Source organism: Serinus canaria, chromosome 27, assembly GCF_022539315.1.
Source record: "Serinus canaria isolate serCan28SL12 chromosome 27, serCan2020, whole genome shotgun sequence".
In the NCBI taxonomy this organism is placed as follows: domain Eukaryota; kingdom Metazoa; phylum Chordata; class Aves; order Passeriformes; family Fringillidae; genus Serinus; species Serinus canaria.
Window position 1 is genome coordinate 2,272,843 of NC_066340.1, and position 13,159 is coordinate 2,286,001.

The 13,159-nt window shown below is 51.8% G+C and overlaps 3 protein-coding genes across 4 annotated transcripts in view; 1 reads left to right on the forward strand and 2 right to left on the reverse strand.

Moving 5' to 3' along the window:
- Positions 1-1,054: 1,054 nt before the first annotated feature.
- On the forward strand, positions 1,055-4,592 carry KLHL10 (kelch like family member 10). Its single transcript, XM_050985720.1, has 4 exons — positions 1,055-1,489; positions 2,247-2,864; positions 3,306-3,455; positions 3,957-4,592. The coding sequence occupies exons 1-4, from the start codon at positions 1,070-1,072 to the stop codon at positions 4,326-4,328; spliced, it is 1,560 nt and encodes a 519-aa protein (XP_050841677.1). The 5' UTR covers positions 1,055-1,069; the 3' UTR covers positions 4,329-4,592.
- Positions 4,593-4,625: 33 nt separating this feature from the next.
- KLHL11 (kelch like family member 11) lies at positions 4,626-10,865 on the reverse strand. The gene is made up of 2 exons (XM_009096666.4): positions 10,341-10,865; positions 4,626-10,137 (listed from the first exon to the last, which is right to left on the reverse strand). Exons 1-2 carry the CDS (start codon positions 10,841-10,843, stop codon positions 8,541-8,543), a joined length of 2,100 nt encoding a protein of 699 aa, XP_009094914.2. The 5' UTR covers positions 10,844-10,865; the 3' UTR covers positions 4,626-8,540.
- Positions 10,866-11,923: 1,058 nt separating this feature from the next.
- The window catches only part of ACLY (ATP citrate lyase), a 28,048-nt gene continuing 26,812 nt past the window's right edge, over positions 11,924-13,159 (reverse strand). For both annotated transcript variants that reach the window (XM_050985593.1, XM_050985594.1), the window contains exons 27-28: positions 12,911-12,987; positions 11,924-12,748 (exon numbers count right to left, since the gene is read on the reverse strand). In XM_050985593.1, the coding sequence (XP_050841550.1) occupies positions 12,654-12,748; positions 12,911-12,987 (172 nt within the window). In that variant the 3' untranslated portion in view covers positions 11,924-12,653. The remainder of the gene's footprint in view (positions 12,749-12,910; positions 12,988-13,159) is intronic.

Here is a 13,159-nt window from a genome sequence, read left to right on the forward strand (position 1 = left end):
CAGAACCAGCAAGGGGGTTCAGTGCTGGATGTTTGGGGACAACACCAGAGTGCTCCACACACCTCAGCAAGGTCCACTGCCTCTGGCTCCAACGTGCGGGATAGCTTGGCACCTACCAAATATTCACCCTCCACCATGGAGAGGAAGATGAGCGATAGGAGTTGCAGCATCTCCAATGAACTCCGCCTGGAAGGGAGATTCTGTGATGTGATCATCAGTGTAGATGGGGTGGAATTCAAGGCTCACAAGCTCATCCTCTCTTGCTGCAGTATCTACTTCAGGTCAGTCCTTGAGACACAAGGCAATGAGGACAAACAGTATGCCCCAATTGAGGGCACCCCACCTCAGCACTTCTCCAGGACTTCCACCTGCCCTGAACCTCTCACCAAGTGATTTCCCATAGTCCTCATACCTCCCTGAACACCAGGATTAATTCATGTACCAGTGGCTCTTGGCAGTGGTGTTGGAGGAGCCCCAGACACAGTGCAGGGCTGGAGCTTGGCCAGCCTGGCCCTGCTGCCATGGGGCAGCTTTGCCTTCCCCACACCCTGTGACTCTCTGGGGTTCAAGACCAAGTGTTGGTGCTGCCCCTGCGTTGGGGAAACCCCACCCCAGTATCAGTCAGGGCTGGGGGATGAATGGATTGAGAGCAGCCCTGGGGAGAAGGACTTGGGGTGCTGGTGGGTGAGAGGCTGAACACACCCTGGCTCCCACAAACCCCCCGTTGTCCTGGGCTCATCCCCACAGCGTGGGCAGCAGGCACTTGGGGGATTCTGCCCCTCTGCTCCTCTCAGGCAAAACCCCCTGCCCTGCTGCCTCCAGCTCTGGCATGCTCCAGAGGCCGTGTCTCCTTTTTCAAACTACCAGCAAGTAAAACATTAATCAATAAACCATGGGGCCTCCCAGAATGGCTCCTGCCAGTGCCAAAACTGGTGCCCTGGGGGCAGGGGGAGCACAGGGGATTCTGGGGCAGGGTTTAACACAGCAACACCATGTTTTCAGGACTCTGTTTACCAACTGGGACAGCGCAGGCAAGATGGTCTATCAAATCCCTGGCATTTCAGCTGAAATGATGGGTCTCATCATCAATTACGCCTACACCGGGACAGTACCGATCACAGAGGACAACGTTGAGAGTTTGCTGGCTGCAGCAGATCAGTTCAATGTCATGGGCATCGTCAGCCTGTGCTGTGAGTTCCTCAGTTCCAGGCTGTGCTTTGAGAATTGCATTGGCATTTGCAGACTCACTGACTATTACCACTGCCCCGACCTGCGCGCAGCTGCCTGCGTGTACATCCTGCATCACTTCGAGGAGGTGTCCCAGGTGTCTGAGGAGTTCCTAGACCTCTCTGCCGAGGAGCTGGCACACATCATTGAGAAGGATGAGCTGAACGTGCGGCGAGAAGAAGCCGTGTTTGAGGCTGTGCTGAGGTGGATCGCTCATGACCCGCAGAACAGGAGGCAGCACATCGCCTGCTTGCTCAGCAAGGTGGGTGCAGTGCAGCTTTGGAGCTCTCCCCAAAGGCTACCAAGGGGGAAACCATCAGTATCTATTGGAATATTTACCAGCATAGCCAGATGGGATGTGCCTGAGCTTGTCTGGCCCTTGCTGCTGAACCAAATAGTGGCACTGTGGTGTTTCACCCCAGAGACACTTTTGGCTAGCTGGATGCTGCAGCTGGGCACGTGGAGACAAGTCCAGGCATGCAGGAGCTCTGGTGGCTGTGGGATGGAGCCTCCTCCCTTAAGAGGGTCTGCTCCTTGGGTTTACCTCTGTCGAAGAAGCTTTAAGGTGATGGTAAAGGAAAGGAGTTGGTTCTGATGGAGAGTTTGGATCCAGAGCTTTATTCTGGCCCACAGGCCTCTAAACCCAGCAACAGCTCCAACAGAACTCCCCAAACCATGTGGTTTTGCTCACCCTTTTACCGGGGGGAGAGGGGGAGGGAAGGAATATGGGGACCACCAGCCAGGTACAGGAGAGGTGGTCCCAAGGGACAAATGACACCTGGATGGCCTAATGTACCCCAAGGGGTAGGGGGCATCTTTTGAATTATTCCAATCACTTGACGCCCTTCTGGAATGCCAGGATTGACAGACAGTGCTCTGCAGGGGTCAGCGTATGGAAAGGAGAGGTGATTGACACACCTGGGGAAGGAATCTTCGGGGAGAAACCTGGGGTATCTGAGGCAAACCATGACATCACACCACAAGTATCAGTACTCCAACCTCCTCCTTGCCTGTTTCAGGTTCGACTGGCACTCCTACAATCCGACTACTTCATGAACAACGTCAAAGCTCACGAGTACGTGAAAGACAACGCCAACTGCAAAGATCTCATCATCAGTGCCCTGTCCGAAATCTACGACCTGAACTCCTACGGCCAGAGTTCCTCAGTCAACGCCAACCCCCTCACCCGGCCGCGCCTGCCCTACGCCATCCTCTTTGCCATCGGGGGCTGGAGCGGGGGCGGCGCCACCAGCGCCATCGAGACCTACGACGGCCGCACTGACAAGTGGCTGAACATCCCCTGGGAGCAGGAGAGCCCTGTTGCCTATCATGGCTCAGCTTATTTGAAAGGCCACGTTTATGTTATCGGTGGATTCGATGGCACAGATTATTTCAACATCGTCAAACGGTTCGATCCGCTCCAGAAGACATGGCAGCAGGTAGCGCCCATGCACTCACGGCGCTGCTACGTCAGCGTCACCGTTGTGGACAACTTCATCTATGCCATGGGAGGGTTTGATGGCTACATGAGGCTCAACACAGCGGAGCGGTATGACCCAGACACCAACCAGTGGACCCTGATCACCCCCATGCACGAGCAGAGGAGCGACGCCAGTGCAACCACGCTGAATGGAAAGGTAAACTAACCCCAGCTAAGAGAAGTTGGGGTTGCAGCATGAGGAAAGTTCACATAAACCTTCACTAAATTCGTAACACCTAAATTCATAACAATTCATGAAATCCTGGAGCTGCAGATATAAAGCAGCCTGCCTGGTGTGGCAGAGATGCGACCAGGAGTACAAAAACTTCCAGAGCTGCTGCCAACCTGGTGCCCAACAGTCCTTTTCCTGGCCATAGGTGCAATACCAGGCCTGCTTCATGCAGCCTGGAAAGTCAAGAGTAGAAATCTTGCTGGCATCAACTCTTTGCACTGCTTCTACTTTGAACCCAGGATGACAAGATCATTCCCACTCCAAAACAACACACCCCAAAATTCCTGCAACACCATTCATTTTCTCTTCAACATCACCAAGGGTCTAACCACCCCATTCACACTTTCCCACCTCTCCTGTCCCCAGGTGTACATCTGTGGTGGGTTTGATGGTGATCAGTGCCTCAGCTCAGCTGAAGTGTTCAACCCCACCACAAACCAGTGGTCCCTGATCGCCCCAATGAGCAGCAGGAGAAGTGGAGTTGGGGTGATGGCGTATGGGAACCAGGTGTACGCGGTAAGGGCCAACACCACCCAGCACTGCAGTCCTTTGGGTGGCTGCAGCTCCCAGACCTCCAGGGTGACCATGTGTTTTTGTGAGGTTTAGGGAAGTCAGAGCCAGAATGGTTGATGCATTTCCTGAGAATGTTATCACCCATTGCACGCTTTTGGTGTTTGGCAATGTTTAAGCAGCTGCAGCAAAGAACATAATTTCTGCTGCTGCCACAGCATCAGCAGCACAGAGGAGGGACTTGGGCCTGCTTATCCATTGTTTATCCTCTCCATGGACTGCATCCAACCTCTGGAGCAATGTCAAAATTGACAGTTGCATAAAGTGCTTTGGAAAGCTCCTTGGAGAGCAGGGAGCAATAAGCAAGAGCCATGTTTGGAGAGCTGGTGCTCTCTGCCATGCTCGGACTGCAGCCAGGGAGGCAGCAGCAGTTCCCATCTCACTGTGCCTGCCAGGACCTGCCTGAGCAAAGGCCCCTCTCAAGCTCTGTCCCTTTGGCATTCACAGGTCGGAGGGTTTGATGGGAACAGCCGGCTGCAGAGCGTGGAAGCGTACAACCCTATCGCCAACGCCTGGCACGCCGTGCCCTCCATGCTAAACCCACGCAGCAACTTTGGCATTGAGGTGATGGACGGCCTCTTGTTCGTGGTTGGGGGCTTCAATGGGTTCAGCACCACCGTTGCCACCGAGTGCTACGAGGAGGACACCAACGAGTGGTATGATGCTCACAGCATGGGCATCACCCGCAGCGCCGTCAGCTGCTGCGTGGTGCCAGGACTCTCCAATGTCATGGAATACATCGCCAGGCAACATTACTACCAGCACAGCTCCTCCATGGACATCTTGTTCACCAGCTCAACTCGGAGCTCGCCGTTGTAAATAGTTCCCCTTAGCTAGGAGTGTTGTGATCAGCCATCACTGGATGCTTGTGTAAATAGTTCTGCGTATCTAATAAAGTCTTCTGAGCATCCCATCACTGGATGCCTGGGTAAATAGTTCTCTTCAGGTAATAAAGTCCCCATGGTAGCAAGGGAGAATGTTCTCTTGTTCTAAAATAGAAACAATTGTAACAGGCCAAAAGGATCATTAGGAGCTCAAATTTTCACTCACCAGCACCACCCAATGTATCAGACACACCCTATACATCAACTGAAAAAAATCAAAAGCACAACAGAATGCTAGAGAAATAAAAGGTTTATTTTCATTAATTCACCTCTTACAATAAAATTTAGTACAGTGTATTTAAGGTCAAGAACAGGACAGCAGGATCTGTTTCAAAGGGCCTATGACACACACAACTTTACCTCACAGGTAAGGACAGGAGTGCTGCTTCCCAGGAAACTGCTGTCCCTCTGTTAATATGCCAGGAGGGCAGAGCTGCTGCAACCCACAGTGACATGGACCCACGAGGAGAATCTGACTATTAATGGTCGTCAAACAACTCGTTAGTTCCACACTCTACATTCATATTAGCAACAGGGTTAGATCCTCAAGAGCACCTGTTTATCAGATTCCACCCAGGACTGTCAAATGGGAGATGGCTTGTACCCCAACCTAAGGTGGACAGACCTGAAAATAAATCCAAGCCACAGACCATTTTCTTTACACTTGCTTTTCAAAGCCCAATGGATGTTACAACATCCTGTTACAAGGCTGTAATAACATAAAAAGTTCTAATTCCTTGGGACTGGGTTTGTTTTCAGCCACCGGAGTACTCCACAACACACAAGATGAGCCAAGAGTTTGGATTTTAATATTTAATGTAATGGAGAAAAATGTCATTGCAATAGTCAAGCAGAATGCTGGGTTACAGTTGTTCACAGCAAATGTAACATTGGGCTGTTTGCTTCATCTCTATTCCAGAGATGAAGCAAACAGCTATCCCACTGTGTGCAAGGGAGTCATTAAGAACAACCCCTGGCTACTAATGGAGTATCCAGGTAGTTATAAAGTATTATGTACGCATATGGCCCTTGGGAGTTACTAAAAGTGACCACTACCATCTGGCAGGGGCCACTGGTACTTTGAGCAGAAAGCCAGGACGTGTCACGTGTCTGGTGGCATGTATCAGCACAGGTGTAGAGGTGTGATTGTCCTAAGGAGAAGGAAAACTCCCCCCAGTGTCCTTTTCCCTCAGTGAGGCAGCAGTCAGCCTTCTCACCCTTACTGAACACACAATGGGAACCTGCTGACAGCTGACCAGCCTCCAGAAACACACGTGAGGAACTCCCAGGCTTGTGTTTATGGGACCATTTGATAAACACCCAGCAAGCTATGGTGGCCAAGGGCACAAGGAAATTGTTATGGATTCACAGGCTTGTGGGCTAAACTGCAGCCAGAGCCATGAATGCAATTCTCCCAACACCTCATGGGATGTAATGGATTATCTGACCTATCTATCAGTCACAAACGACATCAGTGCCACAGATCCCCTGGGATTCAAGGCTAAAAAATCCCAACTGCTTAAAACTATCCCAGACCTGGCAGAGCAAACATTGAGAGCAGCCTGTGCTGCTGCCAGCCCCCACCCCAAGCACATGGAGGGACAGCAAGGCACACACAGCATGCAGCTGGCACACACAGGTTACCTGTCCAGGGATGGGGCTGGGCTCACACTGGCTCTCAGGGGAGTGCTTTGAGTAAATGCCACAGCTTGTCCATCAGCCCAAAGTCCTCCTGAGAAGTGCAATATCAATTTTGCTTAGAAAAAGCAAGACTGCAAGGTTTGTTTTTGCCTCTTTGTTGCACAGTGCCATGCATTAAATATTCAGCCCCTATTCCAACTGAAAGAATCATCTTGGTGTTTCTCCCTAGAGATTGTCTGTATTTGATGATAGATTACAAGAGAGCTTGGAAAGAGCTGTGGTGGTGACCTACCACTCTCCAACTGCCTGCTAAATCCCCCCAGCTGGTTCAGCAGGGTGGAGAACATGAACTCCTCTCCATTGCTTTGGTTCAAAGTCTGGGAAAGCATCTTAAAATCAGCTCCCACAAATTGCTGTTACATCGATGGATTCAGCACCAGAGGCATTTGCACTTTATCACAAACTGCTGCAGAAGCAGCAATTCTGCCCCTACTCCAGCCAGACCTGCAAGACTCCATGGATCAACCCCCATCTTACAAGCCTGCAGCAGTTGCTTGGGAACAGTCACCTGCAAACATCACCTTAAACTCACCTATTTCCTCTTGCATGAAGCCAGTAGCACAGACTTCACCTGCCCCAACAACCAAACAGGCAAAGAAAATAAAACACGGTTACCACAGAGGAGTAAACCAAGACAAACTGTTCAGAATTTCAAGTCTGGTAGTTTTTGTTAACTAAGCCTGGAGACTCTCTCACAAAAAGACAAGTTGCTGATATCCAAGTGGCCCACGAACCACAAAGTGGAGCATTAAGGGACATACACATCAGAGAAACCTTTACACACTGAGTGGTGGAAAGACTTACCCCAAGTTTCAGATATGATCTGGGCTGCCTGTTGAACTGGAAAAGGAGAATGAGCAGCTCAGAAAGCAAAACAATTAAGACCAAAACAAACCCCAAATTGGTTAAAAGTTCTTTGCAAAGAACTCACCCACAGCAAAACCACCAGCAAATCAGCAACGAACCAAGAACAGTAACAGATTTTCCAGAAGGGTTTGTCTACACAAATTTTGTAATACCCAGGTTACTCCTCCCATTCCCTTCCTTAAGATCCTGAGTTAAGACTGCATGGAAAAACCTGGAACATTCAAAGAAAGGAAGGATGGGGAGAAAAGGAGGTAGGAAGTATGCACTGAAACTGTTGGTAAATGAAAGGGTCCTGGAGCTTTTTGGACTGGAGAGGAGGAGTGTTCAGTAGGACAGAGAGACAGGGACATTCCAAAGGGAAAATCCCACATTCTGTTCCCTGGGAGTGCAGCAGGAAGCAATCCAGAGCCAACCAGGGCACTTACATGTACAGCCACCTCAAAATGCCAAAAGGTGTTTAAATGAGCTTAAATCTCACCCCACAGCAAGTGGGGAAATTCAGATACCTGGGGACTCTGAAAGCCCAGCTCTCCCCCCTGCAGGAGCACACGGCCAGCTTGGTGCAGAGCTGCAGCACAGCTGCTGGGAGTCACTTGGGACAGCACAGGAGGGCAAAGGCTTCTTTCTGATTGTCAGAGAGAGGCTGGGAACTGCAGGGGTTCTTTCATCACTTTTCACTAGAATTAAAACGTGCAACATTTGAAAAAAGACCTAAGAGTAGGTCAGGTTCCACTATATCCCATTAAATAACCCCACTCTCACTAATCCACTCTGACAGAACTTAACAACCAGTGTGGGTGGGTGGCTCATGGCTGGGTGTCACTCCTTTGCTCAGGCTGTTGACCCAAATTCTTAAGTTTGAGTCAGAGACAGACTCAAACCTGCAAATACACCTGAAAAAAAAATCCACTGCCTCAAGCTCTCTTTTAGCAAGTGTCTTGTGTCCAACCAATCATCCATTTATAAACAAACTCTGCAGCCTCTCTACAACACACAAATACAAAATATTTAATACACATAGAAACATCCTGAAGAAATTTCATAAAGAAAGATTGTGCTTTTGTTTCATACAGAGCTATTGCACTTGCCTCCAGCTTGGGAAAGCCAAGTACACCAACACCAATCCTGTGAAGTTTAGTCACTGAGGAGAGAATCAAAGGAATGTCAAGAGATAAGTGCAAATGAAACAGGTGCTTTCAAGCACACACAAATGTAACCACTAAATTATTAAGAGAGAGATCTTTGATTTTCCAAGTAGAACTGTTAGAGACTAACTCTACAGAAATCCTTGGAACCAAAGATCTGAGGAAAGAAGTAATAGGCTTAATGCTGCCAGAGACATTTCACAGCCCGATACAGGCTACAGCTTTTCCCTGGGCATCATTAAGGAATACTGTTGGATTCACGGAGTGTCTCAATTTCCACCCACCCTCAACTTCTGAGCTTCAGAACTTTCAGTACACAACAGATGCTGGTTTTATGCATCAAATCAAATCCACACCCTCATGTCTTATAAAGACACATCAAGCCTAACAAATGGGTTTATTTCCTAGGCTCATCAGGAGTGATACTGCAGACACTAGCACTCGATCTGGGAGCGCGGCATCCTCCGTAAGCTCAGGGAGTATCGGTGGATCTCCTGCATCTGCCTTTCCTGCATCTGCCTTATTCTATCTTTTTGCCACATGAGATTTTGTGGCATGGGGTACCTCTGTGTTCCCTGCAGGCACCTGAAGGGGATTCTCACATGGCAGGCAGTGGCTCTGCAGCGGGGCTGTGGCATTGGGGGCAGGAGCATCCAGCGCTTCCGCTCGGCACAGTAGCGATAGGCCTCCTTCCTGTACTGCTTGTCAATGTCATCGCTGTTCTTCCACCCCCCAATGATAAACACGTCATCTTTGTAGTAACAAATAGCTGCTCCTTCAATGCTCAGGACCTCGGGGGGCAAAGATTCCAGGATTTCATCCGAGGCCCTGCTGGAGATCTTTCCCTTGGCCTCCTCGTTGTCTATGGGGTAACTCTTGGGGCAGCACGATGCCGTGTGGTAGAAGTTGGTGCTGGCAACAGACATCTGGAAGGAGCAGTAGTTGTCGATGAGGGGCAGGGACTCCACGTCCTGCCACTGCCTGGTTTCAGCATCATATCTGATGATAACAGCCCTGAGCCCGTCCTCGCTGTCACTGTCAACCGGGGTGCGGGCGGCCACGTACACGTACCGGTCCTCCACGGAGACAGCTTTGACATCCCGCAGGATCTTTGGCGCCGACTCCAGGTTCAGCCACTTGTCCTGCTCAGGATTATAAATGGCCACATCTTTAAAGCCTGGACTGAAATTGCCGTGTCCACCAATACTGTACAAGTTGCCTTTCACTTCAGTAAGGCCAAAGGAATGCTTCCGGGTGATGAGGTTTGAAACCTGCTCCCAAATATTTCTGTTTGGATTGTACCTTTCCACAGTCTTGGCAAAGCCCGGTTCCATGGAGCCAGCCACATACACGTAGGACTCTGTCACGGCCACAGCATGCCCATCCAGGTGGTTGTGGATGTGAGGCAGGTTGACCCACCTGTCCTCGTCGATGAAGTAGCCCACGCACTCGCTCAGGTAGTCGCCACCCTCGGACACGCCGCCGATGACCATGATGACGTCCATGTTCTGGCCAAAGCGCGGCAGCAGCGCGGCGGGGCAGGCGGAGTGCTGCAGGTTCCCGGACTGCAGGTTCTCAGAGCGCAGGGCGTGGCTCTCCACGGCCTCGGACACCAGCTTCACACAGGCCTCGCTGCTTGACACCAGCCGCTCGGATTTCACGTGGCGAGTCAGGTACGTGGGCTTCATCTGAGACAACCTCAGCAGCTTAAAGAGATCTTCAAAGTACCTCTCTCTTTCCTCAGGGTTTTTCTGAACCCACTTCAAAACAGTCTCAAAGAGGATTTCTTCAGAGTCCACCGTGATCTCCGAGTCTGAGAGCCAGTCCCGGACAAGGTGAAACGGCAAAGTGTAGAACTCCTCATCTTGGATGACTTTGTGGAAGTTTCTCCTGATCATATCCTGCGCTTTGAGGGCCAGCTGATTCAGGGAATACATGTGGGCCAAGCTGTGAACCGCCACACAGTTGGAAAGGTTCAGCTTCTTCTTCAGAAACTCTCCACAGAAGTCCTTCAACCGGGTCAGCAGAAACCTGCAGGACAAACAAGGGAGTTATACATCCCTGGAGGTGTTCCAGGCCAGGTTGGATGGGGCTTGGAGCAACCTGGGATAGTGAAACGTGTCCCTGTCCATGGCAGGGGGTGAAACGAGATGAACTTTTAAGTTCTTATCCAACCCAAACCAGTCTGTGATCCTTTGCTGCTGTGACCCGGTCCCTGCCAGGGCCGCTCTTACCTGTCCGCCATCTCCAGCACCTCATGGACGTTGCCGGGGCTCACGCGGATGGTACCGGTGTACATGAAACCGATAACGGCCTCCACCGTGTCGGGGTCGGGGCCGCCCTCCGAACTCCACTTCTCCAGTTCCACGCGACCCGAGCGCGACTCCGCGAACCCCCCTGACAGCAGTGGCGTGAAGTATTCGGTGGCGGCGGCCAGGACGGACCGGTGCGCCCGGTACTCGCGGGCCATGCCCGCGCCGCCGAAAGCCAGCGTGATGTCGCAGTACAGGCCGTGGCGGCGCTGCTCGTTCTGCCGCCAGGCCAGGTCGGAGCAGTGCGCCGGGCACCCGAACTCCTCCGCCTCAGCCTCCCCGTCCGCCGCGCTGCCGCGCGGGGCTCCGCGCTCCGCCTCGGCCGCCGGCGGGCCAGGACCGGGACCAGGACCGGGGCCAGGGCCGGGGCTGGGACCGGGCTGGGGCTGCGGACAGGCCGCGGCCGCCGCCATCTTATCCGACATGGCGGGCGGGGCGCGGCGCCGCCCCCTGGCGGGGAGAGCGCGCCGCTGCCAGGCAATGGCGGCGGCTCCGTGACGGGAGCGACGGTCAGCGTAGCGCCCGGGGCCCGCCGAGACCCCGCGGCCCCTCGGCGCGGCACCCAAGGAGAGTCCGCCTCCCCTTCACTCGGGACTCCGTACATCCCCATCCCTTCAGCCCGGGACCCCGCATCCCCTCACCCCGGACCCCTGGGGACTTTGTCGTAGTCCCCGTCCCCTCAGGCCGAGACACCCCGGTTCTCCATCCCCTCAGCCCGGAGCCCCCGGGACCCTCTCGGATCTCCATCCCCTCAGGCCGGGCCACCCCGGGACCCTGCGTCCCCTCACCCCGGGCCCCTCTGGCCTTTTCCGCATCCCCCATCCCCTAAGGCCGGGACCCCCACCCTGCTCTCCATCCCCTCAGCTCGGAGTTCCCCCCGGCTCCCCGTCCCCCCAGCTCGGAGTTCCCCCCGGCTCTACGTCCCCCCAGCTCGGAGTTCCCCCGGCTCCCCGTCCCCCCAGCTCGGAGCTCCCCCCGGCTCCCCGTCCCCCCAGCCCGGAGCTGCCCCCGGCTCCCCGTCCCCCCAGCTCGGAGCCCCCGGGACCCCGACTCCCCATCATGGCGGGCCCCGGTTGAGGCACCCGGCCTTTCCACTCGGAGCCTCAGGCAATCCTCATCCTTTTCTTCTTCCCCGTGCCCTCCCTGCACCTGAGCAATTAGGAATTCTCTCATTCCACGGTACATTGGGTTTTTAATTACAACGCAGTGAGATGTATAGGGGGTTATTTCATGTTTGCTATACACACAGTGCAGTTCCCTAAATCTTGTGTAATGCTATCATAACTAGCTTGTCCTTCTGTTTATTCTCTACTTAACTAAAGTTTTATCTTTTTGACCTTGAAGTCTGTATGCAGTTTGATTTTTATTTCTCCTCTTTTAAATCACGCAAAACAGACCCTGAGGAATAATTGTTTTGAAGGTTATTTTTTTAAATGACAACTTGTCACACATCCTCTTAGACACTGTTTAGGGATAACTCACAGAAGTCACACATGGAAAAAGAATAAATTAGTAATGTGTATTTATTTGTGTTTGGTTACAGTACACAGACAAGGAGGACACTGAAATTATTACTGAGATATTTTTGCAGCTGCAGATTACATGAGTGACAGTGCACAGAGCAGCAGTCAGAAGAAAGGAGAGGTTGTTTGCATAAATACAGACACTGGAGTACAGGGATTTCACAGTTTTCACAGCAGTATGTTACAACTTTACACTTTAAATTACTACACCAGCTTGAGTAACATTGGTTATACTTTAGCAGTGGTCCCAGGATTCAGGTACAGTCAGACCAAGGATAAGAACATGGTAAACAAATTGAAAAACAAGAGACAACAACAAAAAAAGAAATCCAAAGTGATGGCTTATGGGAATGACAGGCACGTTCCCCTCATGGGAAAGGTACAGCTTGTTACCAGAGTTCAGTAAGGCAAACCTATGAGCCAAACTCTACCCCCCAAACCCTAAATCACTTCTGGAAACAAAATGAAATGAGAATAGAAAAAAATAGAAGTGTGAGAGACGGTATTAAATACAGCAGGTAACAGAGGGAATAGCACAAGTTTTGGTTTTATTAGAGTAAGTTTCTATCCTTATAAAACAGTCGCTTTGCACAGTTTGACCAGGCAGCTCGACATCTCTGTCCCAATAATCTTCTTTACACATCACAGTCCCACTGTGGCTGTCCCCTGGCCAGGCTTGTGTCCTGGTGCACTCCAAGGCACCAGCAGCTTCTCACATGGTCATGTGCTCCGGTAGGACGTAGGATATGTCATCCCAGGGGTGACGGTACAGACCCTGCTTCAATCTCTTCTGGTCCAGGTAGTGTCCTGAAAGGAGAGGGCTTAATGTTAGAAAATTCCCATCCCTCCTCTTAGTCTTTGCCTTCAGCTGGATTTCTGAATCCCCCTGGGTTTCAGGTTTGTCTGGTGCTCCTGAGGCAGGGCAGCTCCAGGAGGAGGGAAGGGGCAGGGAGGATGTGGTCAACTCACCAATGAATCCCATACTCCTGCCCAGTACAAAGATGCCATTGAGAGCTCCTATATCAATATATTCATCTGCTTCTTCCCTGGAAAACAAAGGAAAACAAATGGCTCCTGGTATTCCTCTATTTAAGGAATCAATCTCAGATGGGCTGCCACCTGCTCTAGTGCCAGAAGACACAAATTCCCCTGACAGCTTTCTGCCCCCAAAAGCCAGGGCAGGCTGTTTCCTTCCCATGCCATGGAATTCTGCCCCTC